The sequence below is a fragment of the Mugil cephalus genome, chromosome 8, assembly GCF_022458985.1.
Source record: "Mugil cephalus isolate CIBA_MC_2020 chromosome 8, CIBA_Mcephalus_1.1, whole genome shotgun sequence".
NCBI lineage: Eukaryota > Metazoa > Chordata > Actinopteri > Mugiliformes > Mugilidae > Mugil > Mugil cephalus.
The window spans coordinates 24,591,139-24,615,593 of record NC_061777.1 but is presented as its reverse complement, the minus strand read 5'-3'; the positions used below and the strand labels follow the sequence as shown (position 1 = coordinate 24,615,593).

The following is a 24,455-nucleotide window of genomic DNA, read 5'->3' as shown; positions in this document are numbered from 1 at the left end:
TAAATAAAAGATAAATACATTGGACCGTCTAATCACAGCATATTGTGCAGATCTTGTCTCTCATTGTGCAAATGTCACATATGTCTCATATCTATTTTTGCAAATGCACTACAAATGACTAGGTGAATGTTGTCAATCTAACTGGTTTGAATGTGTTTCTTATAGGTACCAGAAATGATGACTTTTCTCAATTAAAAAATATGAATATTTTTTGGTAGGATCTTTTAGGCTTGGCTGTTGATCTGAAAAAATAAATAAGCAAATACGCTGACTTAGGTTTCAAGAAACAACTGTGTTCATGTTCAGTGTTAACTGAAAAATCAGTGACAGTTGCTTAAGAAATTAACTGTCACATTGTAATTGTTGGTTGGCTGCAGCCACTAGCTAGCCCGTGATCCACAGCTCATACATAACATGCATATATCTTGTAACCTTGTTTCTAACATATTTAAATTGGTGCTTTATGGACACACACACACACACATTTTTACTCTTGTTTTATTTTTGTGTTATTTATGTGTGTGCCCTTTAAGCCGGGAGTCTGCAAAATTTCGTTATGTTCTCACCATGACAATAAAGACTTTTGATTCTTGCAATTTCAGAAAGCTCTAGAGCAGCACGAGATTTTCTATTCTGCACATCCAATTATGGACTAATACGACTACCTCTATTTTATTATGAAAACACAACGTGTCTACCTCCGAGTTTAAGTGCAGCCAGCTTGCTGACGGTTGCTTGCGGTCCAGTCCATATTGTCGCAGCCTGCTTCCTGATGATGCTCGGCCTAGATGCTCTTCTCCCGGGCTTGCGCCCCCTAGCGGCCTACGTAATAACCTACAGCTGATGCCAGCATCTCCAGCTGTCACTTTTATCACATGAAAACGCCTGCTCCTGTTTGTCTGTCCACGTCGAGGGGCGTATATCGTCATGGGTTTGTAACATAAGCAGGTGTTTGCACGCTTTAATAAATCGCTAAAGAAGCAATGAGTCGCTGCTGGCGCTTATTTCTAAAAATACATTCAGCCGTGTTTGCTATCTTGAACACACCCCGCTGAGTACCCCCCGATATATTGTTCAAGGGGAATAATGGCTGCACAGGAGCCGTCTCCACCATCTTCCCTGGAAGGAAACAAACCTGGCTTCCCAAAGAAAATTTTGGCCAACAGCCTCGAAGACAAGCACTTGTGCAACTCGTGTCAGAAAATCCTGAGAAGGCCTTTGCAAGCCCAGTGCGGACACCGCTTTTGTTCGTTCTGTTTCAACAAAATTGTGAGGTGAGTGGTGTCATGGTTGCTAGCAGGCTAAGCTATACGTGTGTAGCCCCATATGAGCGTCCTTTGCTCACCACCAACCCCAATTCTAATATCTCACACATTTAGCCTCGCATACTGTTACAAGTAACGCGACGTACGACTAAATAATTACCATAAAAATTGAGATTCGAGATTTTAAATCAGTGGCTACTTTTATCTGAAAAAAACAAAACAAAAAAAATCTCAACTTGTCGCTCCGTTGATGGGCTGGCCAGGTGTCCTGTCCGTTGAGGTTTACCTGTAAATTTCACGAAGTTGACCCCGGCGTCGTGTTACTATTAAGTCAGTATATATGCCGAATTAAGCGAGAGGTCTTCTTTTTGTTAAAGTTTGGACTTTTGTATCCCAATCATTGTTTATCTTTTGTTTAAAAGCACAAAAAAACATAAAACCTGACATTTCCGTTCGGGGTTTCGGATGACCTTTATCCATGTGGTAAATAAGGGGAACTCGGATGAGAAGGATTCATCCAACCTATATATTATAGTAGTTTTCTTACGATTTTCCTTCTATTAAAGCAACAGAAATAAGAACAAGAATAGCATTTGCATTAGTTTTATTTCATTAATATAGAGAGTTTTTTTGTTTTTTTGTTTTTTTTTAAACACAGAAACACGTAATATTCCCGTACATCATTATCCTTTTTGGATAAAAGGGCGCAGTGAGATGAAGCTTGGTAGTGAGATCACCGATTTGCTTTTCTTGCAGTGCGCATGTGTGCGATGGAGACTGACTTTTTTTATTTATTTATTTTTCAGGTTGTATTTTACTGGATTACTTATGTATTTGTTAATGCCACTGGAAAAATAAAACGGTCTTAATTGTTTATAGTAATAGTTACAGTGGCTATCTGGGTAGAAAAGAAGTAAGTCAAATAAAATCAGAAACAAATCGGAAGTTGTTTAGGTCACAATTTTTATGACCAACTTGTGAAGTGCATAACATTGATCATCCCCTTGGATTTAATGCTCTTCGGGAAAAGCTGGGTCCTGGAATGTGTCTATATGGACAATCCTGACTGCAGCAAAGCAAACTGTGATGCACTGGTTGCTCTGTTGTATTTCTGTCAGAGCCAGCATTAAACTTTTCAGCAGTTTAAGCTCCAGTGGGCATTGCATGTGCGTCAGTGAGCCTTGGCCGCCTGTGACCCTGTTAATGGTTTGACACTGTTCCTTCTTTGGGCCACTTTTGATAGACTGACCACTGCAGACCGTAAACACTTCATAAGATCTGCAGTTTTGAAGCCAGCATAATTTGTTTGAGACGCTCAAATCCTTCCAACTGCAGACTTTTCCTGCTTCTAACATCCAGCTTGAGGACAAAATGTTTACTTGCTGCATAATACATTCCATTGGCACATTGACAGGTGCCAGGAAATCAGGTTTATTCACTGCACATTTAGTGAAATCCTCTGTATTGTAGAGTGGCTATCTGTCAACATCTAGATGTTCACCGTGCATTTGTAAATATATTAAATGTCATGAAATTCCCACAGACACAGAAAATTTGACGTTTAAAGTAATTGCGGCCTTCACAGTCAACATAAACTTACTATTGTTGTGCCTTGTAAGTTGTAAAATTATTGCAATAGAATTTTTTTTTATATCTAATTTTCTATTGATCAGTGTTGCTCCAACAACAGTCCAAATCTCAAAGACTTAAGCCTGAACTAATGGCATTTGAACTATGGTAATATCAAGTATGTATATTGTCTGACAAGGATAGGTGGTAATTTAACAGCACCACAACATATTCATGTATGTTTCCTTTCTTTAAGTTCTGGACCGCAGAAATGCAGTGCATGCATCAAAGAAGACTTGTTTGAGGAACCCACCTCCATTCTCAAGCAAGGTGGTGTAAGTACATTTTCACCAAACCTTAGTTACATTCAGTTAAGCATTGCTATGCACTTAGTGCCATTATGAGTCATTTAGAGCAGAGTTCTGCCAGATTTGGTATTTTTGGCTCGCAGGTGATGAGAGCCAAAAAACAATCCCGGGAGTCCTGATAGATCGAGTGTGCCACACTGTAGATGCAACACAACAAAAATTTGTGACTGCTCTATAATTCTATAATCATTGGCAGCACTGGCACTAGATTGGGCTGCAGAGTCCTGCTTTGCTGTGACCATATGTTTTGGAGGAATTAGAGCCAGGAGAGAAAAGTGAGCATCCTGGCCATCAGTAAACTGATGCAGAGCGCTCGTAACACTACACTTCAGACTGTAACTGAAGACTCAAACCAGACAACATTAACAACTACCTCCATGTTTCCATCCAGGCTTTCCCAGACAATGCAGCTCGAAGAGAAGTGGAGGCCCTGGCGGCTGTGTGTCCCAATGAAGGATGCACATGGACGGGAACGGTCAAAGAATTTGAGGTGAGCGAGTGAAAAACTTAACGACCAAACAAAACAATGCTGATTCAATTTGAATCATCATTCACTGCTGCTCAAGATGTAAACTTGAAGGAAGTCATTCAAAGTTTTTGATAAAATCTTATGCACTGCTCAAAGGAATTTCACAAACTCTTTTTAATCAGAGTAAAGCATGAAGTCAGTTCAGCTAATGTGATATTGATCTGGTCAGTTAAATAGCAGAGGGGGTTGTTAATCAGTTTCAGCTGCTTTGGTGATAATGTAATTACCAACAGGTGCACCAGAGGGGCAACAATGAGATGAACCCCAAACAGGAGCAGTTTTACAGATGGAGGCCACTGACATTGCTTCCCTCCTCATCCTTTCTGACAATTTGTCACTAGTTGATTGATTTGGCTAGGGCCAGTGTCATTACCAGAAGGTTTGCTGTGTCTCCCAGCACATTGTCAAGTGGAAGAGATTCCAGGAGACCGGGGCTTACTCTAGGAGAGGTGGACAGGACTGGAAGGTCCTAAACCCATCAGCAGGATGGGTATCTGCTCCTTTATGCAAGGAGGACAGTCAGAACCCTATGAAATGACCTCCAGCAGTTCACTGGTGTGAATGTCTCTGACCAAACAACCAGAAGCAGCCTGAGGGCCTGATGTCCTCTAGCGGCCCTGTGCTCACTGCCCTGCACCACAGAGCTTAACTCTTTTCACAGATGAGAGCAGGTTCACCATGAGCACATGTCACTAATGTGAAAGGATCTGGAGAACCAGTGGAGAAGTTTATCCTGCATGGAGGGACGCACAGACCACCACATGGTGGACACCAGTCACCGTCCCATCAGGAGCATGCCCTGACCTTACTACTGAAGACAATTTTGAGTTGCTGCAATGACATTTCAGCAGAACAAACAAAGCATGATTTTTGTTCTTATATATAAAGTATTTATACACACTCCCTGGTTCAGTATGCAGTGGGTGCCCTCATCATGTCATTCCCACACTGATTGTATAATCGCACTTTTTATAAAAAGTCTTGTTTGTTAACTGCAGGCCAGCCACGAGGGTAACTGTGACTTCATGATCATCCTGTGTCCTTCCTGCAAAGAGCTGATGAGAGCCAACGAACAGGAACGCCACAATGAGCGAGAATGTCCAGAGAGGACGCTGAACTGTAAATATTGCAAAGAACCCTTCCTGTTAAAGAACATCAAGGTCAGGCTTCTCTCACGTTATTATAATCCACGAACATTGCCCGTGTTTTGTGCTTACGTTTGACTTGACTGATATGTAAAATCCCAGCAGCGTCAGCGAATCTGTATTTATGTTATGTTAAACAAATTCTTTTAAATACTGTAAACTCAAGAATCAATTTTAAGCTTTTCCAAAGCATTCAGCTATATCAATTTATTGAATACTGTGAAGGAATTGCCTACTACTTGTAATCACGCGTTCAATTATTGTGCTATTATACACTGCTATCTGCATTTACATTAAATTTCATGCTCATCCTTTCAGTCAGAGCTCAATCTGAACGCACAAACACTTTGTGTCTTTTTTTAGTTTCACTTTGATAGAGACTTGACAAGGATAGCTTGATCTCTGAAGTGTGTTGCACACATTTCTAAATCATGAAAAAAATATTCTTACCTTGAAATCAAGTTTTCTCTACAGCACTAACTCCATAGCAACATCTTATTGACATCCCCCAAGCCTTGTGGTAGCAAATACACTGATCAGCTACAACATTGAAACCTACCTACAACCTCAAGTGAATCACTTATAAGGTTCTTTACCTGGGCCCTGGCATCTGTGTACATTGATTTTGTACCACAGCCTGAATATTGTTGTGGACCAAGCACCGACTGCAATAGAGATGGGCTGTTCTTGCATCCTGGTGCCATATGTTCCCCGGGGAAGTGATGCACACACACTTTACTATATGATGAAAAAGAAAACAAGCCACCTTCATCCATTTCTTTGTGTTCTAGTTCTGATGTTCACTTGCCCATTATAGGTGTATTTGGCACGTCAGCACAGTCGCCCCGTCTGAGCTGCAGCTACACAGCCCCATAGTCAGGATCAACGTTAACCTTCTAGCCTACGTTAAGTCTTCTAGCTGTCACAGTTTGGCCCTCGTCAGAGCTTCTAAAATTCTTCCACACAGCAACTTAAAATAAGAATATGGCTGTGAAGAAATAGTCTGGAAATTTGTTTAACATTTTTTTATTGTGAGATCAATTTGTCATTATTTCAATTGTTCAGTCTCAGTGTGGTTAAACCGTAAAATATGGACAAAAAAGTGTAGACGTGAATGTTTTGTATATATCCATTATTCTCTCGTCACTAATAAATCCCACCCACTGACAGGTGTCATTATTATAACACAATCAGTGTTATTACCTGTCACCTAAAAACCCATAGATCACTGGAGCAGTGAGACAACTATGAATTTAAAGTGGTTTATCACTGATTACTGGTACAGTGCAAGAAGATGAAGTATGATTTAAAAGAAATGTAACAAAAGTGAAGGAGGCTGAGTTTTTCCTAACTGTGATATTGTTATAATTGTGTCTTTTCTTGTCGTTTTAGGCTCATGATGAAATCTGTCCAAAGTACCCGATGATTTGTGAAGGTTGCGCCAAGAAAAAGATCCCCAGAGAAAAGGTATTCAGATATTTAAGTGACTTATTTTTTTCATAATTCTGTCAGATTGATCCCATTTACCATTATATATGTAAGGCTCTAATTCTGCAACATACACCTTTTGGTCATTAGCTTCTTTCATCTTTTTGTTTTGCAGTATGTGGACCATATTAAGTTCTGCAGTAAATTTAAAGCACCATGCAGATTTCATGTTGTTGGCTGCGATACGTCTGTAAGTAGACATTTTTTGTCATAATTTGCATTGTGTATCAGTGGCTAATTTCTCAACTACTGGATCTTTTAATAACTTGGCAAAATAAGACTATGTCTATGATGTAGTGGATAGAATACGAGACAAAGCAAATCAATTTATTGGATAATATTTGAACAAATAACTTGATGTTCCCTGCTTTATATGTGACATAAAGTATATGTACATTTATTTTCCTTTTGACCAATTTAGAGGAAAACTGCCAAGGTATTTCATTATTCAGCAGTTATTACAGAGATGGTTGCTGTATGCCTGTGAACTAATACTATGTGGTTGATTATGATGACCATGTTTGTACATTTGCACAATGTCTATATAAAGTATTCACCTAACTTGGACCTTTTCATGCACGGCCAATACATATCTTTATTTATTTATTTATTTATTTTTTAAACCAACAGGAAGTGAAAATAAGCCTTAAAATTGTTTCATACAGATATGAGACATGCATTTGATTGTCAATATTTAGTGGGGAAACATATATGCAACCTGTGTACACTCACACTAGATGCACAAGGACAAGGAAAGTGTATTATTTTTTAGTTTATGCCTTTGTTCTTCCTTTACAAAATCTTACACTACCTACAACAGAACAAGGGTTTTGATTGGAGATCCAGATGAGAGGCAGCGAGAATTTGTGGTGACACCGTGGTTTACTGATGAGTGTCATTCTGGTGGAGAGATGTGCAAGTGGAAAAAATGTCAAAGTCATTGTTTTAGTTTATCTTTACTTAAATGATCAAACCAAAATACTAAAATGCACACTAATGTGACGCAGCATCATGAACATACTTCCTGCCTAATGTGCTGATGATCCTTCACATAATGGAGTCCCTAATAAGGGCGTAGTCAAGGATCATACCTGCTCCCTGCATCCCCCCCACACCTTCTTCCCACCTCAGGCTACAGTCACTTATGACAAACCTTGCAGTTCTGGAGATTTTCCAGCTGAGCCACAATCATTTAGTCTTAGTTTCACTTTCTCAGGTCTTTAATCCTTGATATGTAGAAATGTTAAAGAGATACATCAGTAGGATTTGCACAGTTTTTTAGTGGTTGGAATGCTATGACTTAGAAGTGTACATATTAATTAAAAGGTTAAAGCTCAAACTAAATCCAGATTACATTAAAACATTAACAGTAGGCTCGATGTTGTTTGTTGTTTTGCACTATACTATATTATTATTATTATTGTATTTTTTCCTAATATTTGATCATTTTTATATTTTCTTGTATTGTTCCCATATTATTAATTATACCATATTATTAATAACACTTTATCATAAAATATTTTTTTTTCTTTTTTTTGTCTTAGTGAGGTTAAATTCAAAAACATTACAAATTGAGATGTGAATGCTTTGTATATATTCATTAATATCTCAATCATTTTCATTGCTGTATGTTTGTACTAGTTTCTTCTGTAGTGTTTCACATGGATACATCATCAATAATGAAGGTTTTACATTTATAAATGCGTTCCTTGTTGTATTTTTTATTTTATTTTGACTCCAAGGTCGAGAAAGAAAAGATCCATGACCACGAGCGTCAGTGTTCATATGAGCACCTCAATCTGCTTCTGCATTTCATCATGGGCATCAAGGTGAGTCTGGAGAGCCTGCAGCCCCAGAGCCTGGAGGTGGCCAGTCAGAAGCTGCAGGAGCTCCACCAGTCTCTTAGGGACCTGGAGTTGAAGATGAGCCAGTTCGGTGGGGTTGGTGCAGCTCCCGTGCAGGGCGCGTGTGCTCCCCCGACACTGGCCACCTCCTTCACACCGCTGCCCAGCGCTGTGGGGGCCGCGCTGGAGCTGCAACTCCAGAGTGAAAAGACCAAGGTGGCTGAGCTGAGCCGGCGCTGCCAGGAGCTGGAGCTCAAAGTGAGCACGTTCGAAAACATCGTGTGCGTTCTCAATAGAGAGATGGAGCGCTCCTGCACCACCATGGAGGCCTATAACCGCCAACACCGACTAGACCAGGACAAGATAGAGATCCTCAACAACAAGGTGACAGATTCAAGCTTTAAGAAGTTTACTGTCATACATACACAACACAAGTTACACCAAGCAAGGAAAATCTTACTTTGTCAGTTCCTTTCACACAACTAAAATAATAATTTAATAATAATGATCATTTTCGCCTTTACTTCATAAGCAGTGCTGAGTAAAACTACAATAACACTTTGAAACCATGTGATTGTCACATACAAATCCATTCATTTTTGCATGGCAACCTCTTACACTTCCTATGCTGGTTTTACTTTCACCTTGTTTAACTCCAGATGATCGCCTCTCCACTTGAAACACCTCAACCGTAACCTGCCCTATATTTGTGATGCATGTCACTTCTCAACATTTCACACACTTGGGCTGCTGGAGACACCAGATGTGCTGTTGTTTGTGTTTTGCCATCACCCTCTGTCCAAAGAAGTTCATCCCAGGTGATGCTTCTTGTTTCATTCTGGGTAGTGACTCTCAATAATCTTTGCCATCCCTCTTCCCAGTGCTCATACAAACTGCTGTTCTATTGAGACAATTTCTCAAAAATGACTCTTTTTTTTCCCATGTCACCTCACACACCATTGGCAAAACATCTTGCAATACATTATTTTTGTTCATTATTATTCTTCTATGATATAAAGTCTCTTCACAGTCTTTTTACTGTACTGCAGGTTCGTCAGCTGGAGAGGACAGTGAGCCTGAGGGACCTGTCCATCGTGGAGATGGAGGGGAAAATGAGGGAGATGTCTGCAGCCACGTACGACGGCATCTTTGTCTGGAAGATCTCTGATTTCACCAAGAAGAGGCAGGATGCCGTGGCTGGCCGCGCCCCTGCGATGTTCTCTCCTGGTAACCACACGGTCAATGTCTGATTAAAGATTTCCACTTCTTGCCTGGGACAGCGGCCATCATGGCACTTGTTATGTTTTCCAGCCTTTTATACCAGTAAATACGGCTACAAGATGTGCTTGCGGATCTACCTGAATGGAGACGGGACAGGCCGCGGCACACACTTGTCTCTGTTCTTTGTGGTGATGAGAGGACACAGCGACGCACTCCTCAAGTGGCCTTTTAATCAGAAGGTAAAAAACATGACAATTAGGTTAAATAATTCTACGGTACAATAGTGCTTACTTTCAATGACTTAAACATAAATAAAACGAATAGGACCAGTATGAGCAAGGGTCTACTAGTTTAATGTAGTGCCCATTATTACTGTGCACACAGTGAAATACTTTTAACAGGAAGGGCTGTACATATTTCGTCAAGTGTAATTTGTCCTCTTACAACGCTTCAAATATTTCTTCCTTATCTTAATGATGTCATATGACTTTGATATGGCTTAATTAAGGCACATATTTTAGTTTAAATCCAGCCCTTTTTGTCTATTTTCACTTTACATTTGCAACTGGATAAAGATAATATAACACTTACTAGTAAATTCATAGGCATTGTCCACTGTGAAATATGTCTTGTCTCTCATAATTTTCAAGAAGCTACGACTTATGTTGTAGTTTAATTAATTAAAAAAAAAAAGGCTGACATAGATGTCATCTTCTACCTTTCCAGAGCTGCAGATAATAAATCTAGCATGGAAACCTCTTAGTTTAGGCTAAGGGTCTTTACCTTAGCCTGTCTCGTTATCCAATAGCCTTTATTGTATTAATTGTTTATTGTGTTAATGTTGCATGAACTGTAACTTGTTTTCCTTTAATCTTAATCACCTAAGCACCTAAGCCACAGTTTGGATGACTACTATCAATGACTACTAATTTCTACAGGCTACTTACGTCTGACCCATGTTAAATAAAGGTTCGCCATAAGGTCACTTTCCTTAAAAGGATGTGACTAGCTCACGCTTGCGTTGAAAATTTGACACACTCCAGAATGAACACACACTAAATCAGTCTGGTGTACTTCGGTGAATTTGTGTTCTGCAGTTCGTCTACTCATAGACTACTTAAAGGGCTCAACCTCACTCCCTGATGCAGTAAAACAAGCAAGAAAGGTGCAGCTGATAGTCACCAGTTTCGTTCGTTAAGCCGCGATTGCATGAACCCCTCCTGCCAAGTTAAAGAAGCTATAACTGCCGTTCTCTGGAGGCTTCAGTAGTCACATTGAAATCTTGTGAAATCTGTTTTTGTGTTTCTTTGCACCAGTGTAATTGGATAATATAACATTTTCTGATCAAGTTAAGTAGTTAATCATACTATTTGCAGCACCCTAAAGTGTTTTTCTAACACTGGAACTGCATTAATGGATCAGTTCCCGTTTTTCTATCAGAGTAGATGTAAGTCCACACTTACATAACGTCTGTACCCAGGTCACCCTCATGCTGCTCGACCAGAACAACAGGGAGCACATAATTGATGCCTTCCGGCCCGACATCTCGTCCTCGTCCTTCCAGAGGCCTGTCAGTGATATGAACATCGCCAGCGGTTGCCCACTCTTCTGTCCCCTCTCCAAGCTGGACTCTAAAAACTCCTACATACGCGACGACACGATCTTCATCAAGGCCATTGTCGACCTCACCGGGCTCTAGACAAGAGTCGAGGGCATAAATCCAGCCTTGCCTTTTGTTGCTACTAACCTGTTTGAGTCAACAGGCTTTTGTATCGTGAGTAACTGGCATTTCTCTTTAGGGTTTGTCTAGTTCTTTCGGTTTTGATATGTTGGCGGCAATATTCAAGACCAGAACATTGACTACTGGCTGCAGTGGATGTTGGTTTTCAGAACTTCGTTAGCCATTGTTACAGTTTTACCAGTCAAACTGAGGTTTCAGTCAGTAATTACCTACCAAAGCGACTGGAGGAGTTTCCATAACATATGAAGGGTGTAACGATACGCAACTTTCATGGTTCAGTATAATCTTTGGCTTTAGGTGCAGCAGGGTGAAAAATAGTTTTCATTTTTTTCATTTATGGAGATGTCTAAAGGTGCCTCATGGCCACACTGGTTGTCAAAGCTGGTTGATAGTGTGACTGACTCAGTTAGAACCCACTCAGCTTGAACAAGGCTTAGCATAACACAGTGCTAACTTGATAATGGTTTAGAGCTTAAAGGGATAGTTTGGTTTATCTGGGGTTTTGCTGCTGACAATTTCCACAGCAGTCCATTACTTTGTTTCTCCAAGCCCCTTCTACTGCTGGTATTACATTGACTACAAGCATGCTTCTTGACTTCAAAGAAACTGAACTATCCCTTTAAACTTTCTGTGTGGATCCTACGCCTGTGAAATATGTTTCCGCTCATTATCGTTATACCTCGTGTTTCACCATACGACTGCATGCACTGAGCCGTGACACTGAGTCTAAAACACGCACTGTTACACCCATTTAACATCTATACCAGATTTTGGCACATAACATGCCATTTTCCAACTTCCCAGAGGGCCCTCAAGAGCTTTTTAACTTATAGAAACATTCCAAGAACTATGTTGAACTTACTGCTTGTGAAATAACTACACAAATATGGCACTGTCCTGTTTCTAATGTCCAGTTATCTTGCTATGGCTTCTTGTACCATAGATGAGGCTCATCATGTTCGGTTTACATAGAAATCCAAAATATGACACTGAAAAATGCTGTAGTAGCTGCAATTACTGAGACTCATCAGCCACTAACATAGCTAGCTCATCTATCTTAACTTCAGTCCCTCAAAAATTGCATTATCGAGATAGTGTTTCAGTCTACGTCAAGGTCCACTGTTCTTCCCCTTGAAACTCAGTTTTGGTCTCCACCAGCAAATACAATCTTTTTTTCTTATTGTATAGCTCTATTGTAGCTATTGTAAATCCTCTTCTGTGTTCACCAACTTCATGTGTCTGCAGACAGTGTACAGTGGATTTATCAGTAGGGTTGTAAAACCAAAACAGTTAGCTAAAAGAGGCTGAGACGCTCTGCAGAGCTGAGGGAACTATAGAGTCTGCTTATAATCCTGTCTTCATACATCAACATGAGAAAACAGCTGCGTAGCCCCCTGTTAATAGTACTGCTAGTGTAGCTTTAAAAAAAAAGTCTCGTACTACAAACTGAAAATAACGAGCCTTGGAGCAGTGACAAAGTAGCTATGTAGAATAAACAACCTACCAACTAAGCAATAGATCACGCAGGTCTAGACGCTTGTGTTCACCGTCTCCACGTCAAGCCTGACATTTTGTGGACTGATAATGTTTTCTATTATTTTACTTTTTCTTTCACTTTCATTGACAAAGGTGAGGTTCCAATAACAGTGTGACGCCCTTATAGCCTTCAGAATATCGCTCAGCTTTGCACACGGTTTGTAGTGTGGTTGGGATTTCAAACTCGTTTACGGTTTCTTAACATCTATGCCTTCAACTCTAGAGTCTGGTGTTCATTTGTAGTCATTTGTGGTGGTGGACATTGCTTGAATTCCATGAATTCTGAGTGCAGTATTTCCGTTGTGAATGTTTTTGTGTACGTGTGCGTGTGTGCTCTGTTCCATTTGTTTGCTCTTAGCTGCAGTGTTAGTTTCATGTTGGATCTGTGGAAGATGCACCGTAGCTTTCAACAGTTTCTGGGTTGTTTGCCTGGGAAACATTAACAGCGATGGTAGTCGAGCTGATTTTCCCAAATGGAAATATGACATATTTTATTAGAAATAAACATATATTTGCATACAAGTACTAATAATTTCTATAAATGGCTTTTGATTGTAAACTTTGGCTTTTTTCACTATTTGTTGAAATGTTCCATTGAAGTGTTCAATGGTGGACTGGAAACACTGAGAGACACTTATGTGAACGGTACTGATATACAGTACGTTATGAAGCATGATGGCTCCGTTCTTAATACGCCTTTGAGATTGAGGCTTCAGAACAACTTCTGTTGGCCACTGCATCTGTGATACTTGGGATTCACTGGAAAAAATATTCTTATACCATGCTTTCAGGACTAGGACTAACAAATGAAAGCTAAGCTAACCTCTTAGCGATTCTGAGATGCCCATGGAACCACCAGAGCAGGAAGATAATTGGTTTGTTAGTATCTTCTATGTGGACAGTACCTGGAAAGTCATTCAGAAGACTACATAAAACCACAAACAGACCAAGAGATGCAAAATTACCACAATGACATTTAAAACAACTGGCGCAAAACGACTGGAAAGACACACATGGATGCAAATTAACCTCTACAAAGATGCAATCATAATGAGACAACACTACTACTAAGAGACAAATAAGTACTGTGATGCAAAAAGACCCAAGATGTGTGCGTACCACATTGACACATCACTTAGTAACTATGTGTCCCCTTGAGTCTGGGTGTTTTGTGTCAGTGTCTCAGTGGGGCCCTTGTCTCACAATATGTCTACAACTTTAGATTCTTTTGAGTTACTAACAGCTTGATTCTACTAAACATGGTTAAAAATGAGCCACTTAGAGAGAAGTTATATTTCCATATGGGTGCAGGCTGTGGTCGTGCTTAGAGGCTGGAGCTTTGGGATGGAAGCAGAGCTGAGGCATCAAAAGAGGAGACGGTTGACGTCGTCGTGATTTACTCCTACTTTTGTGTTTCCTCGCAGCTTTGACTGACCTACTCTTTTTTACAGAAAAAGAAGTGCCTCTACCTTTTCATTTATGGATCCATGAGCCCGTTGAGTTGTGGATGTGCTTACTTATGAGTTTGAAACTTACCAAAATGTGAAACTTGATTTGTGCAGTGTATTTTTTTACATCATTATTTTTTACTGTCGTCCTTTATGAAACCCCTTTACTAGATAGATGTGATAAGTGACTACGAATGTTTTGCATACATAAAACTAGTGAATGTCAACAGTCTTATTTTATTAAAAATGAGGTCAGAACGCCGTGAACACGCAGCTTTTTGGCATCTTCAACCAGACACATCCACCGTGTTTTTAAACCTCTCAATGAGCGCTGACACCTCTCTGTGCACGAGACGTTTCAGTAGGAAAACGTATATCAAGCACTGGTTTATACTGTAGACCATTTTATTTATTTTTTATTATTCCATGATCAATATAATATACAGCACATGAGCGTGTGAAATCCTTTTGGACCTGTGCTCAAGTTTGAAGTGTGCCTGAGAAAGTTAAACATATCTAAATAATAAATAGATTGTATTTATTGAAAAAAAAACGTTGTACGTTGAAACGGTTTCTAAGCATGTGTTGGTCTGTTTGGCTGATTCTGACATGATGCCTCCAAAGTCTGACCTCGGTAGGTTGCAACTTTTCACTTTCTTGTTCCAGAAAACATTTTATTCTCTTGAATTTGTTGATATTGTTGCACATCGTGTGGACTACATTTTGCATGTGTGACTGCAGCCTCAAATAAATTAGCTGCTACGTTTACTCACCCCTAGAGTGTACGCAGAATTGTGCTCATAGACGCAGCCTCGCCGCGCTACTCCGATGTTCATCCTTACTCTTTCTCGTCCAACGTGTGGCCTGATGTGTGCCAGGATTTCACAATTATTCCATAACAAAAGGGCTTCACATTTCGTTTTCACCTGCTAAATGTCACACGCACGGACACGCATACAGCACATGTCGTTTTTGTTTTTGGCCCTGCTTCTATTGTAGCTTGCCCTGTTTAATAGACTCCAGCTGGGGGACGACATTGCATTCGAGTCGGATGATGACTTGTAGGAAATGCCACACTGCCTCACTGTTATTTCAACAGAATCAAATGTTGTTTGATGTGTGTATTTCAAATAGCACTTCAGAACTCTCAAACTGAAACATATGAGTTTGATGGATTAACATATCTATTACTGTTTGTGGAGCTCTCTAAAGCCCATGTTGAGATTAAGATGAAGAGCTTTCATCTGTAGCAATGACACCGGTCATTCTTGTTGTTCTCTCTGCTACATTGTGTGGATAGCACGTCGTTGTGTGTTAGTAAACTCTTTGTACTACAGGAAATTTGTTCCATATTTGTATTTAATTTATTAAAGGTTTTAAGATGCCCTCTATGCAAAGAAGTTAAATGTCTCTCAATTTTTGTAACCTTCTGCAGGCATGTATACATCTGATGCACAGCACACTGGAGTTTTTCATGAACTTTTACCACATGGGGGCGCCCATTGCAAATGCATGTCCGCAAAGCAGCAAGACATGGTCTGTTCCGAAGATGGGTCTTTGTCGTGGAACATGCATGTCACAGTTGAAGGACAAGTACGCTTCTACACTTGCTAAGTAGAGAACTTATTTTTAGTCCCATTTAATATCGAATGTGTTCTCATATAAAGTTTATCAGACAGTACATGCAACAACTTATTTAAATTTATGTCAAAATCATAGAAAAGATTTTACCTTATCTTCGTGCTGTTTAATAGGGAACAACAATATTAAATTATTGTAAGGCAGATCCAAATTACAAGTTGATATGCCTGTTATTTATTTACACATCTGCAGGGTAACATACCCCGTCCCTAGCAGTCTAATTAATACTGTTCAGGTAATGTACCTTTTTAACTTTGTTTTGGTCTCCACCAGCCCATTATTCGGATTAGGGTGTGGATAACATGGTACTGGGCCACTATTCCTCTGTTTTAAATTTTTTTTAACAGAAGTTGAAGTTAAGATGAAAAATCTCATTGCAAAAAATGACCCAAGAAAATCAGTTGCATGAGTTCGTTATGGATATCCAGACAAGCCAAGAATATGCACTCTCTTGTTAAAACATTACATACACTACACATGTAGCAGTCCTGTACTAATCCTCCTTCATGACTGTTATAGTGTTCAGATATACAGAAACGGTGTAAGAAAGGTGGTAATTCAACTGTATGATTATTCTGGAGGATGTGCTCTGTGGAGCTGTGAACCTTAATTAAATTAAACACTAACATGTGTCTTATTTAGTCTAGCCCACTAACTACAATCAGGTTGTCGAAATAATAGAAACCTGTGTCAGTACAACGCAATACAATTCAATAGTGCTGAAGTCTCCAAAATGAAAACACACGTTGAATCAGCAACTCTCTGTTATTTTAAACAGATGCTGAACACTAGAACCTTCATGAGGCTAAAATCTAAAGGACTTGCATACCTAATGAACTGGCAAGTACACAATGGTTAGTAAAATGTTTGTAAAATGTTTCCATTGTTTCCTCAATATTAAATTCTGTGGTTCCCAGCACAAACAGTAACTTGAACCGCCACTAGAATGGTTCTGGTCCAGTACAAACATGCTCTAAGGGGCATTTTTTGGAAATGGTTTTTAGGTTCATTTAGAGTGAAGAGTCAATACAAAAAAACAGTGTTTTATGAGTGGCCTTCTCAGTTCAGTGTACTAATAGAAGAATTAATGGGATAATTAGAAGGACTAGTGTCATTGTAAATCTTAAGGTGCCAGAAGGTGAAAACAACATGTAGCAAGTTGTACGTAATGAAGGCTCATAATGTAATAAAATCATGAGCGCATAGTGTAACAGCTACGTGCATAATGCGATAAACATTACAACCGCTCATAATGTAATAACGGCTCATAATGTGATAACAGTTCATAGTGTAATAATGGCTCATGCTGTGAGACAAGTGCTATCATTATTGCTGTAGGGGTGAAAGGAAATGCTTTCACCGTTGTCTCTCTATCAGTCAGGATCACAAATTCCTGCAAAACATAGTGGCCAAATGGCTAACTTGGATTCCATATACCTCTGTCCCCAAGAGAGAAGGAGAAAAGGGTAAATTAGGACAGGGGGAGACTGCAGTTCATTTAGCTTAAAGGAACATTGTCTTTGTTAACTGTTGCTACAATAAATGCGAGACACAATGACAAGTGAACACTCCACTCCATACCACCTGATGAAGACCTTCCAGTTGCTGTTATTTTATTGTTGGTCTTAATGCCAATTTTATAAAGACTTTTAAGCATTGTTTTCATACTAGTTACATTAAATTCACAAGAGCAGCCTGACGTATTAATTCAGTTTACTTTATTTTGTGAACTTGTGCAAGAATGAAAAGAGCATTTTAGAACCATGAAACAACAAAGAACCAGCTCAACAGTTCTTGTACGTGAACTCAGCCTGTCAGGACACCAGAGTAAAAACAAGTCCAACTAAATTTGATTTAACAAATAATACATGACCATAAATTATAGCTGCCAACAAAAATCCCAGCATGTGATGAATATGAAGTCCTGGAAGGAATGGCAGGGTTACCTCTCTGATCAAGTTGGAAACTCTACCAGGGAACTCTAACAGGGAATACTGGATAATGGATGACAATATGAGCAGAGGCAAGTTAGGACTAGCAGCCAACAGTGTTAAGGTCAGCAAGAAAAATACATTTTGGTGCTGTAGGACCTTCAAGGACCTTCAGAAGGAACAACATCTGGGTCAGTGTGGCATACTGTGTTGGAGTGAGAGGGGTGGTCAGTCAGGGTTTGAATGGTGGTCAGAGTCAGGAACTGCTTAAGAGACAGTATTATAAACAAGCACACACTGCTTTTCTTTTTCCTGAACTCTCTGAATGACTGGCCTGACTGATCCATCAAGGCTAACATAATGGTACCCATGACCTTCAGCAAAATGGCCTAAGAACAGCAATGGCAGGCTTTCATCAGACTGACCATGTGGGGATAGTTATCCCATTGTCCTTCCACAAAATTACTGCATTCTGCATCTCTTTGAACCTGTAAGATGTAAACTGATGATGGTGGATTCTCACTTGATTTAGCCATAGGTCTCATGCAACGATTTAGTGCCTTCTTTCATATCTTCTGGCAGGTTTCCTCAAACAGACTCATGTTCTAAGTCTTCAAGAACTAAGTCAGGAACCGAAGGGCCTAGCATCACCTGTTTTGATGTTATTCTTCCACCCAAAATAAACTTCGAAAGGAGACATCCAGTTGAGGACATTTTTTGTCCAGATTCATAACTCTTGCATAAACTGTTATATGTGCTGCCCAGTTAATACCTCCTTGTTTGAAATTAATGATTTTTCAACGAAGCACTTGATGTGTCACCTTTACCTTGGTTAAGCTTTACCTTGGCTCTCGGGGTGATATGGAGAGCTCTGAATGACTTTGATCTGATGTGATTCCATCAGCTTCTGAACTGCACCTTTGATTTCTTTGCTCTGATCGTGCAAAATCTTAGGTGGGCCATGTTCAGTGTGTATTTCAATGAGCAATCTCTTTGCTTGTTTTGCTCTTCGAAGGGCATAGACAGATGTATCTGCTAAATACATCAAGGACAGTTAGGATGTACCTATATCCAACGTTTCTATGCTTGGCTGCCCATTTCCCCATGTCGAGAAGGTCTATTTGATGACGCTCTTGCCTTCACAATACCTTTAAGACTGGTCTTTTTTGCCACCAATTTCTCATTATACATCAGTGAATAACATTAATGGTTATTCCTCCAAAGATGAACAAGGGCAAAGCATTGGACCCTTGATTTTTCTTTAACAGGATTGTGAAATTCCCCTCTCAGTGCTTTAACAATGACATCATATGTCTCATCATCCATAACGTGATTTCCACATCACTAACCCAAAGGGCCAATGTGAACAGGACAAAGATTGTTATGCCCAGTCTTATTGTGACTTTTCTGTGTGAAATAAAATTCTCTGATACAGCTGATATAAAGTTGGATTAAAAGTTGAAATGTTGCCACAGTGCTGAGCCTATGTTTTCCTCAACATGAGGAAAACATGGGTCAAACTCTACCGTATCCCCAGTGGACAAAAACGGTAGCAGAAGATTAAAAGGAAGAACTGGATGTCAATTGATTTCTACCTGTCATGTGAGGTAAATGTCAGTTTCTCTCTTTGATGTTTGTTAAGATTTTATATAAAAAAAATAAAGTCATACCATCATTAATATGAACCTTGATCACCGCTTTACAAATGAATAATGTTTGAAGTTAACAAACCTTATGCTAGCCTTATGCTAGCTAGTTATCTAGACTAAAGGCTTAGAAAAATAGCAGCTATCATCATATATACTGTGAAACCCACATATGCATGTAATTTATGTCAATGTCATAGCCAAATTTAATTGTCACGTAACTTTGCCTCGTGACTACTAAGTTATTATGACCAGGGTGCTAATGTCAATGATAATACTAAATAATAACTAGTTTAATTTTCACCATTTCTGAGTACTTATAATTTTTCTGTGTAATTTTAAACTTTTCTCTGCGATGGGTGAACACGGAAGACTGAGGAGAAGGTAAACACAGCTCCATGAAGCGATTGAACTACAAAGCATAAAATTTACTGGCTCATTTAAGGTATTTAAAGTAGACGCTGGTATATTTAAGTGGGGGTCCTTTTATTTAAGTGGGTGGCAGTAATATTTATAGGACCGTTAATGGTGATAAACTATTTATTTCAACATAGCACATCCGCCCTGTAGGGTTACACTGTAGAGTGTTTCCTCCAATGTATCTAACATGGTGCCCATGATTTGAGTTGTCCAGACTCTCTCTAATATATGGCTCTGTATAACTAGCATAGGCGCCACCGAGTGGCTAAACATTATACATAATAAAATGTGAGAATGTAATTGATATTAAATAATTCTTGCTTTAACAAATTTAGCTTAATAATGCGCTCAAACCCATGCCGTTTGCTTTGTTTCCACTTTTAACCGAAAGTCTGTCCATTGTGCCACTGGGAAGGTACTTAACCCACCTTGCTCCCAGTGTGAATTGGTGTATGATTGCGAGTGAGTGATGTTTGGTGGTGGTTAGAGAGGCTGTAGATGCAGATTGGCAGCCACGTTTCTGCCCCGGGCCAGCTGTGACTACTAAGGTAGTTCACCACCACCCAACAGGGTGACTATGAGCATTCGCTCCTCTCAGTATAATATAATAATGTATCCAGTGTAAAGCAACTTTGAGTGTCTTTGATAAAGTGCTGTATAAACCCAATGTTTTATGATAATGTGCAAAGTCATTATTACATTATGCATAATATTTGCATGATATACAACGATAAGGAATAACATGACCACTGACAGTAGTGAATGACGTTGACCATTTCAGTGTTCTGCTTGGAAAACATTTGGGCCTGGCATTCATTAGTGTGGATGTTACCTAGCCTGACACAGACACACACACAAAAAAGCTTTTGGAACAAAACGAAAAAAAAAATTAAAAAATGAAGAACAGCACAAGGTGTTGACCTGGCCTCCAAATTCATTCACAGTATAATACTATATAATTTTTCACTATATAATATTAGGAAGGTGGTCATAATCTTATGCCAGATGGTGTAAATATTAAAGCAATGGTTTGCAGTTATTTAGGCTACTCTGCACAACACACTTAGATGCCCACATTACCACAAAATTAACTGTGTGTCTCAGCATTTGTAGCTAATTTCTCATTGTCTCTACCATATAAATAATACTGATGTGTCACCGTATAAACACTCTACTGCTGTTAAGTCTTTTGGAAGCAGAGCTACTGCTTTTTGCTGTATAAATGTTGGTCCAATGGACTCCATCCTAGAGGTCTGCTCCCTCCAAATGGTCCCAAGAAAATATGAGTACATCTACCATAACTATGTCGTAGGAAAAAGGTAAGTTGGTTTAAAGCTGCTAAATGAAAATGTTTAAATGATAAATATCTCTATTCAGACATGGCATTTGACACAGGGCCTACCACCAGGCAGATTTTTGCTGGTGGTAACGAGCCAAAACTGTTGGGAACCATTTGTTAAGGCCTTATATTTATGCACTGATGAGACTATGGGCTGTTGGTCCGTCACGTAATCCTAAAACAGCCAAGGAAAGGACTTCGATGGCATCTGTCAAGGCTATCTGGCTGCAGGTCTCTTGGGTCTTTCCGTTTGACAATGTCCAGATTGGATTGTTCCAGTACGTCCCCCATACCGTTGGGTCCTGGATTGTCCCTTCTCTCACTTCTGTGAGTAAGTGCTCACCACTCGTGCCTGGGAGCAGTTCATCCACTTTTTTAAGCTTTTATAAATATTATGGTAAACATCTGAGTAAATTGCCTTAAGGAGGAAGTTCACCAATATTTATAGTGGATGGAAATCATATAACTAAAGCCTATAAAAAGCCTACATACTTTTATATTTCACAGATAATCTGTATAGTTTAATGGCTCCATTTTTGTTTTCCTGCTGATCATTCTGTGGGAAAGTCAATATGACAGACATTACCACATACAAAGGAGGACTTTTTGACCTCCTCCCAGATGAGACCTACCATAAGTTAGTAATGCGTATGACTCACTGGCTCCCCATTACGCCATCCTGCTGGTAGCGGGCTCTTAGTTGATCCCCTGAAAGTCTTAATGCTAAGCTAATGTCTTCCACACATCTGGTAAAGATATCACTGCATTCCTCTGACAGACTCCCTCACGCATGCATGATTGACGACCAGGCAGTAAATCATCTGTTTCGTTCAGCATGACCGGGGATGACGTCTTTTCACAAATAATGTGTAAGATGATTTTTAAATCTGGATGCTTGGTAAAACTAAAAAGCAACTTGTTACTTTCACTGGATATACATTTAAATCTTAAATAAATGACAGCATGCTCATTGAACTGTCTTCATACACAAAGAAACAAGAAGGTACACATAAACATACACATGAACATACACGAACTTACACGAACTTACACATGAAACTAGAGCTCCCTAAAGAACATATAATCGCTGTGGTCTCAACTTTAGTAGTTAAGTAAGAAGTAGCCTAGTACAAAGATCCATTTTTTGGTTTAGTCCTTGGGCAGGTTGGAAACTCAAATTCAAATGCATAGCTTCAAAGACAGATCGTGTGGGGAAGCCAGTACACTTGGAAAATAGGAAATCACCACTGACAGGCTCTCAGGAAAATGGTGAGATCGTCTTAAGGGGGAGGAAACATTACCTGCCGTTTCTATGAATGAGGCTATGGTTGTCCACACAGGCAGATCTTTGTGAGATGTGCCCTCCATTTATCCCCAGACCCAGGTTAATCTGCTGCCTTAAACCGTTCAAGCTGGGGAGAGAATTGAAAAAGCACGGTGCAGAACCATTGTCAGAAAAAAAGACCAGTCGCAGTAATGTGGGTTTAATATATAATAGATTCCTCTTAGGCAGAAACTTCCCTTACAGTCTCACCATAAGACACTGTATTTATTGAACTTGAAGTATAATTTTTTTAAAGTTAGATATCCAATTCAATTTGAAACCAAAATGGAAGTGCTTGTCCAATACTGTCAAAAAGAACAAGTGGCTTTAGTCAATTTTAGAATAAGGAAGTAGGCGCAACGTTATGAATGCCTTCAACCAACAGAAAGTGTGCTCCACTAGAACAATGATCATCAGTCATCAGTCCAGATTACCACCCTTAAAGTCCCTTAACCAGACTACAGCCGGCAGCTTTGTAAGGCTATACTTAAGCTCAGCAGGGCTATAAAACAGTTAGTTTCAAATGTTAGCATGTTAATGTACAAAGTATCAAGTGCTGTTACAACTGATCAGTTTAGAAGGACAATCTACTACACCGTTTAAAAGTTTGACATGATGCTAGTGACTTTAACGTATGAATTCAATTTAATGACAGTAGATTTAATAATACAGATAACATCAGCACCATTGTGGGATTGGATACACACTTTAAAATGGTTCAGAAGATGCTCACCACTGTCCAGACTGTTCAGTTAAGACCGAGAGTCTGATGTACGTCACAACGTATCATTATCAGGAGTCAGGTCAGGGTGGGTTAAAGTGTCACTTGCTGTTTCCAGTATAATTGCACAGTGCATTAGGGTTTTCATAATTCTGCTGTCAGTGAGCTGAGCAGGGGCATGCGGTCTAATGTGGGGATTAGAGACTAGCGTTATCCTTGAGGGATCATTTGCTCTGTATACCCAGATGCATTGTGGGACCTTCTTAACTGTAAACCTTGCCAGTTCAAGGGCAGAGTAAATTCCTGCTATCAACCGATCAGTGTCCTTGTGAAAGCAGTGCTCAAGGACAAGAAATGCTCTGCAATTTGCAACAGAGACTAAAATGAATAGTGTTAGCCAACTCCGCCTCTCCGGATATTTGTCGGTGAAAAGGCTGAATTGGTTTCAACATATCAGGTTTCATTAACCTGCAGGTAGGTGATGATTTCTAGGTTTTCCAATACGTGAATGAGGGCTTATAAAGCTTTCTGAAAGTAAGGTGTTTACACAACCAGCACACAACCTGGAAACCTGTTCACAACCTGTTCACAACCAGGATACATGTGCCTATTTAAGTTAGTGCAAGCCAGTTCAGTTTGGTAACATTATACTGCAAGAAAGAGTCTGACCTCCAGTCAAATATGATTTTATTTCTTTTTATCATGGCATTTTTTGTTCTAAACTTAGTGTCCTTTAAAAGTGCTGTGAAACGCTGCTTTTTAATATTAAATATGCTGCATGTACGCTTTGTCCACTTGCATGAATGAATTTATCTGCTTGCATGTGCATCTCTTTTCTCGCCCTCTTCTGTCCCACCTCCCTCTTTTTTTCTGTCTCTGTAACCGGCCAACCTTAAACAGATGGGTCTTTCCACATGAGCTGGGTTTTTCTCAAGGTTTCTTCCTGTTAAAAGGGAGATTTTCCTTGCCACTGCTGCCTCAGTGTTTGCTCTGGGGGTTTCAGGCTCTGGGTTCTCTAGGTTCTGTAAAGCGTCTTAAGACAAGACACATATTGACTCTATATAAATAAAACTGAACCAGATTGAATTAAAAAATGTTCACCTATCCACCTAACTTAGATTAAAGACATTGTTGATTTAATAAACTGATGGAATAAGACTTGATCCCCGTCCTGTGTAAATGTTAAAACTGTTGCTCAGTAGAGGGCAGACTTGTCCTAGGTTTATTCACAATACAAAGCCAGACTATGTACGTGATACAAATCTTCAGTCTGTCTCGT

General features: G+C 39.6%; 1 protein-coding gene across 1 annotated transcript; it reads left to right on the top strand.

Moving 5' to 3' along the window:
* Nucleotides 1-769: 769 nt before the first annotated feature.
* On the top strand, nt 770-15,545 carry LOC125012733 (TNF receptor-associated factor 2-like). The gene is made up of 10 exons (XM_047592850.1): nt 770-1,274; nt 3,091-3,169; nt 3,594-3,692; nt 4,730-4,891; nt 6,269-6,343; nt 6,480-6,554; nt 8,107-8,592; nt 9,258-9,435; nt 9,520-9,668; nt 10,910-15,545. Exons 1-10 carry the CDS (start codon nt 1,087-1,089, stop codon nt 11,126-11,128), a joined length of 1,710 nt encoding a protein of 569 aa, XP_047448806.1. The 5' UTR covers nt 770-1,086; the 3' UTR covers nt 11,129-15,545.
* The last annotated feature ends 8,910 nt before the right edge of the window (nt 15,546-24,455 follow it).

Excerpts from the sequence above, each read along its gene's own strand:
- LOC125012733 (XM_047592850.1), top strand. The coding sequence starts at position 1,087 with ATGGCTGCACAGGAGCCGTCTCCACCATCTTCCCTGGAAGGAAACAAA. Across the intron at positions 4,892-6,268 it reads TCCTGTTAAAGAACATCAAG|GCTCATGATGAAATCTGTCC; the intron begins GTCAGGCTTCTC and ends TTGTCGTTTTAG. Across the intron at positions 9,436-9,519 it reads CCCTGCGATGTTCTCTCCTG|CCTTTTATACCAGTAAATAC; the intron begins GTAACCACACGG and ends TATGTTTTCCAG.